At 45.4% G+C, this 11,786-nt stretch overlaps 1 protein-coding gene and 3 non-coding genes across 6 annotated transcripts; all 4 read left to right on the top strand.

The window, feature by feature from the left end:
* Window positions 1-7,812: 7,812 nt before the first annotated feature.
* Window positions 7,813-11,683, top strand: RPL17 (ribosomal protein L17). 3 transcript variants are annotated; one of them, XM_019808522.2, is made up of 7 exons: window positions 7,813-7,861; window positions 8,604-8,656; window positions 8,742-8,782; window positions 9,299-9,433; window positions 9,672-9,770; window positions 10,640-10,831; window positions 11,563-11,683. In XM_019808522.2, the coding sequence occupies exons 2-7, from the start codon at window positions 8,617-8,619 to the stop codon at window positions 11,608-11,610; spliced, it is 555 nt and encodes a 184-aa protein (XP_019664081.1). In that variant the 5' UTR covers window positions 7,813-7,861; window positions 8,604-8,616; the 3' UTR covers window positions 11,611-11,683.
* LOC117796144 lies at window positions 8,456-8,520 on the top strand. Its single transcript, XR_004620527.1, has one exon. It is a non-coding gene; the product is annotated as a small nucleolar RNA SNORD58 (small nucleolar RNA).
* Window positions 8,858-8,922, top strand: LOC117796143. Its single transcript, XR_004620526.1, has one exon. It is a non-coding gene; the product is annotated as a small nucleolar RNA SNORD58 (small nucleolar RNA).
* LOC117796142 lies at window positions 9,524-9,590 on the top strand. The gene has a single exon (XR_004620525.1). It is a non-coding gene; the product is annotated as a small nucleolar RNA SNORD58 (small nucleolar RNA).
* Window positions 11,684-11,786: the final 103 nt, after the last annotated feature.

Below are 11,786 nucleotides of genomic sequence, written 5' to 3'. Positions count from 1 at the left end.
GTCAAGAATAATCCTGCTTTCCAGTTTGTTATATCATTTAATCCCTACAGCTGCCCAGCAGGGTCGGTGGTTCAAGCAGGGCTTCCCACCGTCTGGGTGGGTGAGTATTTCCTGCCACATGTCAGGACCGAATGTTCAAAGAGGTCAGGTGCTTAGGCCCATGGGTACCCTGGACATCAATGCTAGAATTGGGGCCAGAACGAGATTTCCCAACGCCCTCGCTCACTAAATGAGAGAAATAGACAAGGCTTCCCAGGCAAGGGCATCAACAGGCACAAAGGCCCAGAGGCACAAGGAGAGAGCAAACAAACCAGGCCACCTGGTACAGGGGGAGAAAGAGAGGGCTCACTCCCCATCTCCATAGGACACACACGCACCCATGCACTCCTTGTTTTCCTCAAATTACGTTCTGCCTGAGAGAATATGATCAGCAAGCAAAGAATTAATCAGGTATCAGTGGAATCAGAATCCAAAGGGACAGCTTTGACCTATAGGTCTTTACCCCCCATAGAAATCGAGCTCCAAGTGCATTCAGCAATTAGTATGATGATACAAAGGCTTCTACTTGGGGCTAACGTTATGTCAGAAACTCCTAGAGGAAGTAATAGTAACACTATTCAGCAAAATAAATAAATAAATGAAAGGAGCTCTATTATTTATGCAAAGTTATGCACGTTGTTCCATAACTGATAACATTTGGCACAATTGCAGCTACACACACAGAATTATCAGCGAGACAAGGAATTTGTTCTTGGAGTGGTAAATAGTGGGGTGAGGTGTTCACTTCAGCTCATTGGCCTGGGGCTTCCAACTGGACCAGACTCTGCCATGGGGTGACCAGCTTGGATACAGTGTAACTGGGAGCTGTTGCAACCCTGACTGATGTGAGCAGGAAAGAATTGAGTGTGACCTGCCAAGAGATACCGGACAGCGGCCTCCACTTTCTCTTCCCTGGTTGGTCAACCTCCTTATCGGCACAGTCAGAATAATAAAGTCTAAAAAAAGTGTCTTTGAAGGCCTCCGAGGGCACATGCACGTGGGAACAACTGTTGTCATCATCTTGACCTTTCCTCCCGGGCAGACATCAGTGGGAACAAGGACAAGCATTCTGGCGGCCTCTTCAAGGGGTCTACGGACCTGGACAGATTCACAAGCAGAGTGAAATTCAACTTCATCTGGGATCTCTCCCCTATGTGGCTGCTGGGTTCTGCAATGTCCACCTTTAATGTCCTTTGAGAGATACGGAGAGTCCACTGCTGAGATCTCAATTCCTAGCCAGCAGATTCCCATCCAGGGTTAGAGTCCCCTCCGGTGTCCAGGACGACAAGGTCCATGCTGCCCGAGACGCGAGCTGAACTCAGGGAGTGAAAGGAACAGGCCACTTCAGGAGGCAGGCAGCTTAGTCTACTGAGGTCACTACAAGTGGCAGAAATTCTTTATTTGCGGTTAAATCTATTCCTGACAATTCCCAGTATTGATTCCAGTTCTGTCTATACCCTCATCTAAGTGGTAACCCAAGTTCCAGAAGACTGTTGGTATGAAAACCACCTCTGGTCTGAGTCGTCTCTGATCCAAGTCAAACATCCACAATTTACCTTTGTAACACAGTGGCCCTGAGCTTCCAATCTGACAGGCCACATTTAGAATCCCTCGTCTGCTACTTTCTAAGTGCACTCGGGCAAGTTGCTTAATATGCTAGTCTTACTTTTCTGCGCCTGTATAATGAGACTAGAGATGCCCACTTCTGAGATGCTGGGGCAGACAGACTCTGAGATGTGCCCTGTAACTCCCACCCCTGGTCTCATGCTCTCGTGCAATGTCCCCTCCCCCCAACCCTACCCCTGCCTTGAGTATGGGGCTGGATGTGTGACACGCTTCCAAAGTGTACAATACAGCAAAGGTGACAGGATATTACTTTCATAATTATGTTATGTAAGAGTCTAACATCCATCTTACTAACTGACACTATCCTTGTCAGCTTTGATGAAGCAAGCAACCATGTGGGTGAGGCCCATGTGGCAAGGGATTAAGGACAGCCTCTGGCCAACAACTAACCAGGAACTGATGATGGCCTCCAGGGCACAGCCAGTGAGGGACTGATGCCCTCCGTGACAGCCAGCCAAGACCCGAATCTGGCCAACAACCAGGTGAACTTGGCAGGTCCTCTCCCAGTCAAGCCTTCAGATGAGAACTCAGACCTTGGTTGCAGTCTTAAAGAGAACCCAGCCTTGCCTGGACTCCTGACACACAAAAACTCTAAGATAATACATGCGTTGTTTTAAACCAATAAGTTTGTGATAATGTTACGCAGCACTAGAAAACGGATACTCTGAGATGCCCTGGGATGATATGATATTTCCCCGGGACCTGGGGAAATATAAGGAGCTCTGGACTAGGGGCAGTGACAACAGCTTCCACATTTTCCAGGACAGGAACAGCATCCAGGCACAGTTTTCTGGTACTTTTCAGACCTTATGGCTCAACATTTTATTTCAAAAAAAATGTGGCCACTACAGAAATCACCCTGGGGAACATGATGGGTGTGAGATTTTTATTTGATTGTTTTATATTGTTTTGATTCATTGAACCAGATGAATGTATTCCCTGTTTTTAACATTTAAATCATGGGGCGCCTGGGTGGCACAGCGGTTAAGCGTCTGCCTTCGGCTCAGGGCGTGATCCCGGCGTTCTGGGATCGAGCCCCACATCAGGCTCCTCTGCTTATGAGCCTGCTTCTTCCTCTCCCACTCCCCCTTCTTGTGTTCCCTCTCTCTCTGGCTGTCTCTATCTCTGTCAAATAAATAAATAAAATCTTAAAAAAAAAAACATTTAAATCATAAATTTAAAGAAGGAAAAAAAAAACTAAAAAATTTGTCTAGAGAATGTCATATGGACAAAAAGAAAAGAAGTCCCCTTCAAAACAAAGAGAGGAGAGCAAAAGCTGCACACTTTATCTAAGTGTCTTACAAAAGACCCCCACCACCAGGAAGGCCACAAGGCAAGAAGTGTCAGGACAATATTTTTCATTTGCGCAAAAAATTGGGTAAGTTGTGGATCACTTTTTGTTACACAGACAGCAACAGAAGAATGTTTCTTCATCAGGGTAATGAGAGGGTTGGGCTCGAAGACCCTTTGAGCTCTAATGGTCTCAAGTGAGTTTTGCTTGGTTGGGTATCATAGGTCAGTACTGTTTCCCTCTAAGCTATGGGGTTTCCCTGGGGTGAGGCTTTATCATTCTTTCTCCTCGATTTCCTACCCCCTCACCATACCCCCAACCCCACTCTTTGCCCACTCAGAGCCTCATCTTTGAAAAACTTAAAAGTCAGCCCAGTTTGGAGGAAATATAGAGTTCATTAGATCAAAGTCATATTTACATGTCAAGGTAAACAGAACTTGCTACCCACACCCTTTGCCCACAAAATGATGGCGAAAAGCTTTACCCAGTGCTGAACGGGTGCCATCTAGTGGCCCATGGTGTCACTCAGCCAGCCCACAACAGAAAGTACCCTTCAAAAAGAAGCTTTTGTGAACAATGTTAAGGTTTTTATCCAGGCTAGCTCCTGGCAAAATTGTGAAATCGGAGGCAAATTTTCCCATTTTTCCAGTTTCCCCTTTCTGGAATTCTCCCCCATGGCAGGCAGGTGTAATGAGGAGAACAAACGCTGGAGTCAGGCCAACTTAAAGCCCATCCTCTGTGAAATGTGGGCATTACAACCTTCCTTACAAAGTCATTGTGGGGAAGAAGTATGATGAAGCGTGCTTAGCATTCAGCTTGCAGTCGATGCACCCTAAATATTAGCTCCATTCTCAAGGACATCTTAATTTTTGGAATGGGAGTGAAAAAGACAAACACTGAGCTCTGGTCCCTAGCAGTATTCAAATAGAGTGTGGATACCCTCTGTTTATAGGCCAGCAGGAAACAATTACGTGCAAAGAGTTCACCAGAAGAAGCTATAAGAAACTCGAGAGATGTGGGCAAACTAACAAGGGCCATGGACACACCCAGAAACCTCACAACAACAGAGAGATGTTTCCACACCCAGAACTGATGGGACAAGGAAAGGAGAAACTGTAATGGAGCCCAGGGAAATCTGAGCCTGGGAGGAGGGGCAACCTGGCAGGGGCTGTAGTCTGGGAGGGATAGAGCCACTCCAGAACCTGGTGCCAAGGCAGCAAAGGAGCTGGGAAGAAATAGCCTGACTTCTCTCCCTCTGACCTCCCAATTCCTGCCCATGCTCACCATTGGCCACACCTAACGAGAAGTCAGCTGATAGGGAGGTCTGTGTCCCCAGGTTGACAGTAGGCTTAGCCTCATGAGGCCCAGAGCAGGGCATAGACACCAGAGAATGCATCTGGAGGAGACACCCAGAGGATAACCACTTCAGAATGTCATAGAGGACATCCTTGCTTTGGGAAAAGTATCAGATCAGGTGATGTCCAAGAATAAATTGTAAGGAGAAAGGAAGAAAGAAGGAATGAGCCAACGTTAACCGAATATCTATTTTATGCTATTCACACTGTCTTTTAACTTTCTCTTATAACTTTCTCAGCAACCCAGTACAATTGGCTTTGTGATCTTCCTTTTTATAGATGAAGGAGCAAAGCTCAGCAAAGCCAAACAACTTGCACTTAAGACATCCCGGCAAGGCAGTAGTGGAACTTCCTCCCCAGTTACTAGATGCCAGGACCCCTCTAGGTGATCTCTTCTGCCCCCTGGTAGTTCTGCGAGGTACAGACCAGGCAGCAGGGAGGAGGGAGCCGCAGCCCACCATCCTGAGACGCAAAGAAAGGCCTCCGACCCCCTGAATAAGAGATTACATTTTCCTTATTGTCACGAAAAGAATTCCCCTTTCCTGGCAAATAAAGCCCATTTCTAAGTGAAGCTCAAACAGCCCTGGAGGGGGGTTTAGACTGAGGAGAGCAGAGTAAATCTCTGCCAAGGGATTAAGACTCTCCCCCCTTGGCTGTCCTGGGGGCCCAGGAGCCAACCTTCTGAAGAGAATTATATAAAGGGGCAGGGAGATGGATGAAAATGCTAAGAGACAGAACACTGAATATTCACTCGAGTGAAAATCCCCAAAGACATTCTTTTCTGAGAAGATGGTCAGACTAATCCATATTGGCCAACTGAACGACCAGGCTGACAGATTTTTTTTTTTTTCCCAAGAGATTTAGAACGTCAACTAAAAACAGTTGTTTGGACAGACTGTCAAACTCCTGCAGCGCACACTTGATGTCTTGACTTGTCAGATCAGAGAGGAGAATGGCTACTACTTTGAAAGGCTGAGGGTTTGTTGTTTCCTGCTGCTTCCTGGAGATCTACAAAGTAAACAAAGTCCCAGAGGTCACCATTATGGAGAAGCCAATAGAAGGTCTCGGGGGAGCTGTGTTTCAATCATGTTTGAGGAGCCCAAAGGTGTTTGCTAAGCCACGCCCACCTTCTTTGCCTTTGCCAAACTTAGGACCTCACCCCTGAATATCTGCTAGTTTTTCTGGCCCTGCCACAATCCAGCCTGAGGTTCCTGCCCTCCCCCAATCCACCCAGCACCTCAGAACCAGAATAATTCTCAATCTGCTTTCGTTAGGTCCCTCCTGATGAATGCAGGTAACAGTAGATGGAGAAGGTGGGAGTGTGGGCCGGGGCCTGGAGAGTCTTGGAAAAGCTGGAGTGTAGCTTCACAGCCAGTCATGAAACGGACTGCCCCCAGGGAGGATGGGGAAGTGAGGCCAGCCACGGTGAGCCAGGAAATTTGGAAGGTCACTTGTAAGAAGTCAGAAAGGCAGGAATGTGCAGAACTGGCAGCAAGGAGGGAGAGAAAGAACATAGACATTGAGGGTAGGTGTGGGTTCAAATCCCCACCCTGCCCCTTTGAACCTTGTTTTTCTTATCTGTAAAATAAAACAATAATGCCAGCTGTGGTGGGCACCAAGCTATTCCTCCCTAGTCTCTCTTCGGGAATGAAGGACTTATTCTCCTTCTGTTGGTCCTTTCAGGATTAGCTGAAGAAAATGCCTCACCAAAGGTCACATCTCCTTCCTGGGGAAGCCCACATCCAGTGACTAATCCATGGGTGGTACAAAAGCCCAGCCCCCACCCAACTTGGGACAACTCTGAAGGAACATCCAGCTCCAGAGTTCCCCTAGGTGGGGTTGGGGTGCTGGCTGAAGCCTTCACTGGGACTGCACCACAGCCTAACTTGGTCCTCTGCTCAGTCCTGCCTCCTTTCCATAGTATTGAATCCATGAGCACTACTTAAACTCTGCCTCTGGGAAGAACAATCTGGAGGTTCATCCTCCATCCATTCAGGAGATCCAGAAAGTAGCAAATGTAAAGCATCTAGTCACAACACCCAGCATAAGAAATGTCACTCTCTTTCCCTTCTCCAAATTTACTTTTCTTCAAATTTTTATTTAAGTTTTAGTTAACTAACATACAGTGCAATATTGGTTTCAGGAGTGGAACCCTTCTCCCAGTTTAACCCAGCTTGACCCAGTACGTGGTCGGCCAAACCCTTAAAGGCTATTGTAGCCTTTATTCAAGCGGTATTGGTATGGTGTCCCTCTGCCGCAAAACTTTCATTGTGCCGTAGAACATGGTCTGCAACACTAAAGATCTGCACAACTCCTCGGGGTGTGAATCCTGGGTTGTTTTATGGCATCACTTGCATTGTGTTTACTCCTTTATAGAATGTGTCTGTGTCTTGCTATCTTCCTAATTAGACAGTAGCCTGCCCCTTGGCATTTACTATATGCAGACAGTGCACGGTCCACCTTGTATATGCAGCAGCTTCTTGATCAAATGGATTCATGAGTGACAGAAAGAAAGAAATTGTTAAAATTCCGTGGTTTAGGCCACTCAGTCTGTGACACTTTGTTACAGCAGCCCTGGGAGACTAATGCCACGCTTTAGGGGCACCTGCCTGGCTCAGTTGGTTAAGTATCTGCCTTTGGCTCAGGTCGTGATTCCAGGGTCCTGGGATGGAGCCCCGCTTGGACTCCCTGCTCACTGGGGAGTCAGCTTCTCCCTCTCCCTTTGTGCCTTTCCCCACTCAGCCTGCGGTTGAAGCCATGTGAGGGATGGAATTACTGAGGAAAGACCATGGAATCCATCCTTGTCTGGCAATGGGAGTGGAGTCCAGGAGAGGGATCTGGCACTGAGGTCTCCGGAATGCAGGTCAAGGAATGAAGAGTGCTTAGAGAATTGTCCAAAGTTCTTTCACTTAGAGTTTTAATTTGCCTGGAATGCCTTCTATTTCAAGGGCGCCTTGAAATAGAAGACCCAAAGCTAAGCGCTGATACCACCAATGGCCAGATAGATGACTTGAGTGAGAAGAAAGAAAAGATACTGCCCAAGGGATTTTTCTGCACCAGAATAAGATCTAGAAGTGTCACTCTTCAACAATTGCAGTACAACTGACTGGGTGATAGTCCCCTCCTGAGAATTTTCTGATTATCGTAATTACATCCCATCCTTTCCATCTTCGTAATTGTCCATTAACCAACCACTTTTAGGGATACGTGATCGCATAATCAAATCTAACAAATCTAACAAATGTTGGCGAATAAAAGTCTAGTCTACATATCACATACCTGATCCTGTCCTAGAACTACAACCCTGTTTTTAATCGATTGATAAAATCCGTAACTTTGTTTCTGGATACCAAAAAAAGGAGAATTTTGAGACATTCCCTAAAAGGGCAATTCGTTTCCAGACCTTCTAAAACATATTCCACACTCCCTTTCTCCTAGCTCTCCGCCTCCTTTCAAATCACATTTTTTCGCTGGAAATCTCGCGATAGATCGAGTTCTCATGAATTCTCCCAGAAGCCCCTGCTCTTCCTCTTCCCCTAAGCGGCCTGAGGTGAGTGCCTGTTTGCCGTGTCTTCCCGACTGCTGAATCCTCCGGTCATCGCCGCCATCCTGGCTTCGGTGGTGCTGATGTCCATGCACCCGGGAGAAAGGCTTCTGCGGCTGTTGATTCTTCGCTGAAGGGGATGTCCCTCGGTGCAGGGGGCCGTGTCGGAGCAGAAGGCCGCGATGGGCGGGAATGGGGGTGGCGAGGGGTACGGGCGGCCTGTCGTCAGTGCCGTTTCCGACTCCCGAGGGCCCGTGTCTTGCGGTGAGTGCTGGCGAGTACGCGGTGCGTGTGTGGCTGCAACGAGAGAACGTTTTTGGGGAATAAAAGAGTCGAGTTGAGCCTTTACCCGTTTGAACGAGTGTTTCAAGTTCGATGGCTCTTAACGTAGTCTCCCAGAAGTACCTGGGAGGACGGCAGCAGCTCTAGAGAAGAAGCGTCCTGCCGCACCGAGCCGTCGAGTCCCTTTACTCTTGAGGGATCCAGAGGGGGATTGAATCTGTTTGCCTTCAGAAGGCGAGAGGGCTCCTGAGGTCCGTGTCACTGACTAGTGTGTGTCAGCACTGCCGCAGGCCCTGGTAGCACTGGAGAAGAGGATGGCCGCGTTGATGGCATTTCTTGGACACCTTTGGATTAACCATGAAAACAAGTACTTGCTGAGCGGCTGTTGGTAGTAGTTAATGCGTATTTAAACTGCATCGGTGACCGTAAATACGTGTTGACAGAATGCCTTTCTGCTCCCCTCCAGGTGACCTCTGAAGATGGTTCGCTATTCGCTTGACCCAGAAAACCCTACGAAATGTAAGTGAATAATATATCTCTTATTTTGGGGAGGTAAAAGGAACAATGAGATACCCAAAATTAACCAAAACTTCTTGTTCTTTAGCATGCAAATCAAGAGGCTCAAATCTTCGTGTTCACTTTAAGGTATGGAATCAACTTTTATGTTCTGAGAGTTGTCACGTGTTCCGGTGAATTCCCCCCCCCCTTCTGAGAAAGTGACTGCAGTGATGCGTTTCTTAGGACACCTTTGGATTTACCATGAAAATTAATCATTTCTGAGCGGTCACCTTTGAGACATTGATTCTGTAATCAGTCATATAATGAGCTCTTTAAGATTCACGGAATTGGGTAAAACTAAGGAGAACTACTTAAGAAACTAGTGTAGAGATCAAGATAATGGGACACATACAGTTATAAGATGATGGGGTTAAAACCATCATATTCCATTTAATAGGGGTTTGGGATTTATTTTTCCCTAACTTAAAGCCAGTTCTCCCTGGCTTTTAATCACAGCTTTTTTTTCTCACTACATTACCTCACCTTTCAAGAATGGGAAGTCTTTAATTCAGTGTTGACATTTTGAAAACAGAATTGAGCGTTTACTTGGAAGAATTGTTAGCCTTTAACATGGTTAACTCAGTGTTTACTGTTTATACCTAGAACACACGTGAAACTGCTCAGGCCATCAAGGGTATGCATATCCGAAAAGCCACCAAGTATCTGAAAGACGTCACTTTGCAGAAGCAGTGTGTGCCATTCCGTCGCTACAATGGTGGAGTTGGTCGGTGTGCCCAGGTGAGAGCTCTTAGTTGCTATCTGAAATGACATTGTAACAAAATGATTGGGTGGGGTAAGAATGGTTAGGATCTGCCAGGTTCTTTCTGGTTGCTGTGATGACTAACTTAGGACACCTTTGGATCAACCATGAAAAAAAAACTGTGTTCTGAGCAACCTTGATAAAATAAAATTCACCTTGGTTGTAACACTGATTTAAATCTGGGGAGATGACTAATCTCTCTTGGATTTCTTTCAGGCCAAACAGTGGGGCTGGACACAGGGTCGGTGGCCCAAGAAGAGTGCTGAATTTTTACTGCACATGCTTAAAAATGCAGAGAGTAATGCTGAACTTAAGGTACCCAAACCATTAACATCTTTTTTTGTATACAGCTTAGATGGTTGTTCAATTACTGTTGCTGTCGTCCAGATGTATTTCTTTGTCTTGGTTTCTCAGTAACTAAATTTCCCCTTTTTTTTTTTTTTTAATCTCTGCCTCCAATTTCTGGAAGACCAAAATTTTGTCTGTGAAGATCTTCAAAAGCATGGTCTTCAAGTCTCACTGTTTCCCCTTTAGCCCCAGTGCAAGCAAAAGAAACATTTTCTCTCGTGTATTTTACTCAAGGTATCATAGACATTTCTGGTAGTATGACTTGTAAACTTCACAAAATGTTTGTAAATGCGAGCAGTAGAAATCTTGGTATTACAAAAGAACAAAAAGAGTTCCCAAAATGATTGCCTTAGTAATGGTTAATGTGGTTTGTTGCCTGTGTTCGTAATGGAGAGACAGGTTAAATCTGATTTTAAAACAATGAATATAGTTAACAGAGCAGGGTCTGTCTGTCTTGTGCATTATCCATTACTCTTTGTATTTCGAAATCTAGGCCAGAACTGGAGTTAATGTAGGTCTGGCTATAACCCTTAGAGCTGCTAAACCGCACTGCCAAAATCCTTTTTTTCATCAAGGCTTAGAAATTGACACTGCCAGATCCACGCCCCTTAATGACTTTTAGGGAGGCCACTTACAAACTACATACAGCATTGAGTTTTGATAGTTATCTAGACTTAAGGAAAGATGCTTAGAATAAAGGTAAAAGCAAACAACTGAACAGATACACTATGTAAAGTCTTAAGAATTGCCTTATAAAGGTAAGGACTTGATCCAGTCATTGGGTTTGTGGTGTTGAGATAATGATGCTGATTTGAATTTGTTCTCCCTATTCCCAGGGTTTAGATGTCGATTCTCTGGTCATTGAGCACATCCAAGTGAACAAAGCCCCCAAGATGCGGCGTAGAACGTATAGGGCTCATGGTCGGATTAACCCATACATGAGCTCTCCCTGCCACATCGAGATGATCCTTACTGAGAAAGAGCAGATTGTTCCGAAACCAGAAGAGGAGGTTGCACAGAAGAAAAAGGTAAACTACTTAGTCGTTGGTCAGTTTTGTTTGTTTATGATACTGGCTTTTTTTGTATTTTGTTGTATCAGATCTATATAGTTATCTGCAGATAGCCCTACCTACATATCCATAGCCGCTTTAAATGTAACATGTGCCAAAAATGGGCCCTTCCCCTCTTCCCCCCACCTCTCCAAACTAATAAGTTTGTCTTCAGTAAATGATCCCATTTGGTTCTTTAAGTTGGGAACCTGGGAGTGGTTCTAGACTCCCTTCATGCCTAATGAATTTAACTTCTATTGATTTTGTTGCTTAAGTATATTGTCTTCCATTCTTTTTTTAAGATTTTATTTATTTTAGAGTGAGAGAAGGGGGAAGGGGCAGAGGGAGAGAATGTCAAGCACAGAGCCCCATTCCAGGCTGGATCTCATGATCCTGAGATCATGAGCCAAAACCAAGAGTGGAACGCTTGACACTTAATTGATTGAGCCACCCAGATGTGCCCCTATTATCTTCCATTTTTATTGCCACTTACACATGGTCTCCCTGCCTCCCAGTCTTCAGCACAAACTCCCTGCTTACTCTGATTTCCTTAGGAATGCCCCTCCCCTCCCCCAATGCCATTTCTTTATGCCAAAGGACTCCCTTTACTCTGATGCTTTCTATTTTTCTTGAGCTACTACCTACTCCTTTATGATGTAGTGCGAGTTTCTCCAGGAAATTTGTAACAGACCTTTATTTTTCTTTCCCAGATATCCCAGAAGAAACTGAAGAAACAAAAACTTATGGCCCGGGAGTAAATTCTGCACAGAATAAATGCAAATAAAAAGAGAATGTTGGTGTCTTTTATTAAACATATTTCGAGTATCCTCACAAAGTGGATCAAATGAGTTTTCTTCTGATTAAAATTAGAAAAAGATTATCCTGTTTGTCCTATGCCATTAATTTAGGTTCATAAACATGCTGTTTGAATTTC

The sequence above is a fragment of the Ailuropoda melanoleuca genome, chromosome 14, assembly GCF_002007445.2.
Source record: "Ailuropoda melanoleuca isolate Jingjing chromosome 14, ASM200744v2, whole genome shotgun sequence".
Classification (NCBI taxonomy): Eukaryota; Metazoa; Chordata; class Mammalia; order Carnivora; family Ursidae; genus Ailuropoda; species Ailuropoda melanoleuca.
The sequence above is the reverse complement of the archived record's forward strand: the minus strand, read 5'-3'. Positions and strand labels throughout refer to the sequence as shown.

What these genes read in the sequence shown, in the direction of transcription:
- RPL17 (XM_019808522.2), top strand. Translation starts at nt 8,617, where the DNA reads ATGGTTCGCTATTCGCTTGACCCAGAAAACCCTACGAAAT. An exon ending in CCCAGAAAACCCTACGAAAT is followed by an intron (nt 8,657 to 8,741) that starts GTAAGTGAATAA and finishes CTTGTTCTTTAG; the next exon opens with CATGCAAATCAAGAGGCTCA. An exon ending in AGGTTGCACAGAAGAAAAAG is followed by an intron (nt 10,832 to 11,562) that starts GTAAACTACTTA and finishes TTTCTTTCCCAG; the next exon opens with ATATCCCAGAAGAAACTGAA.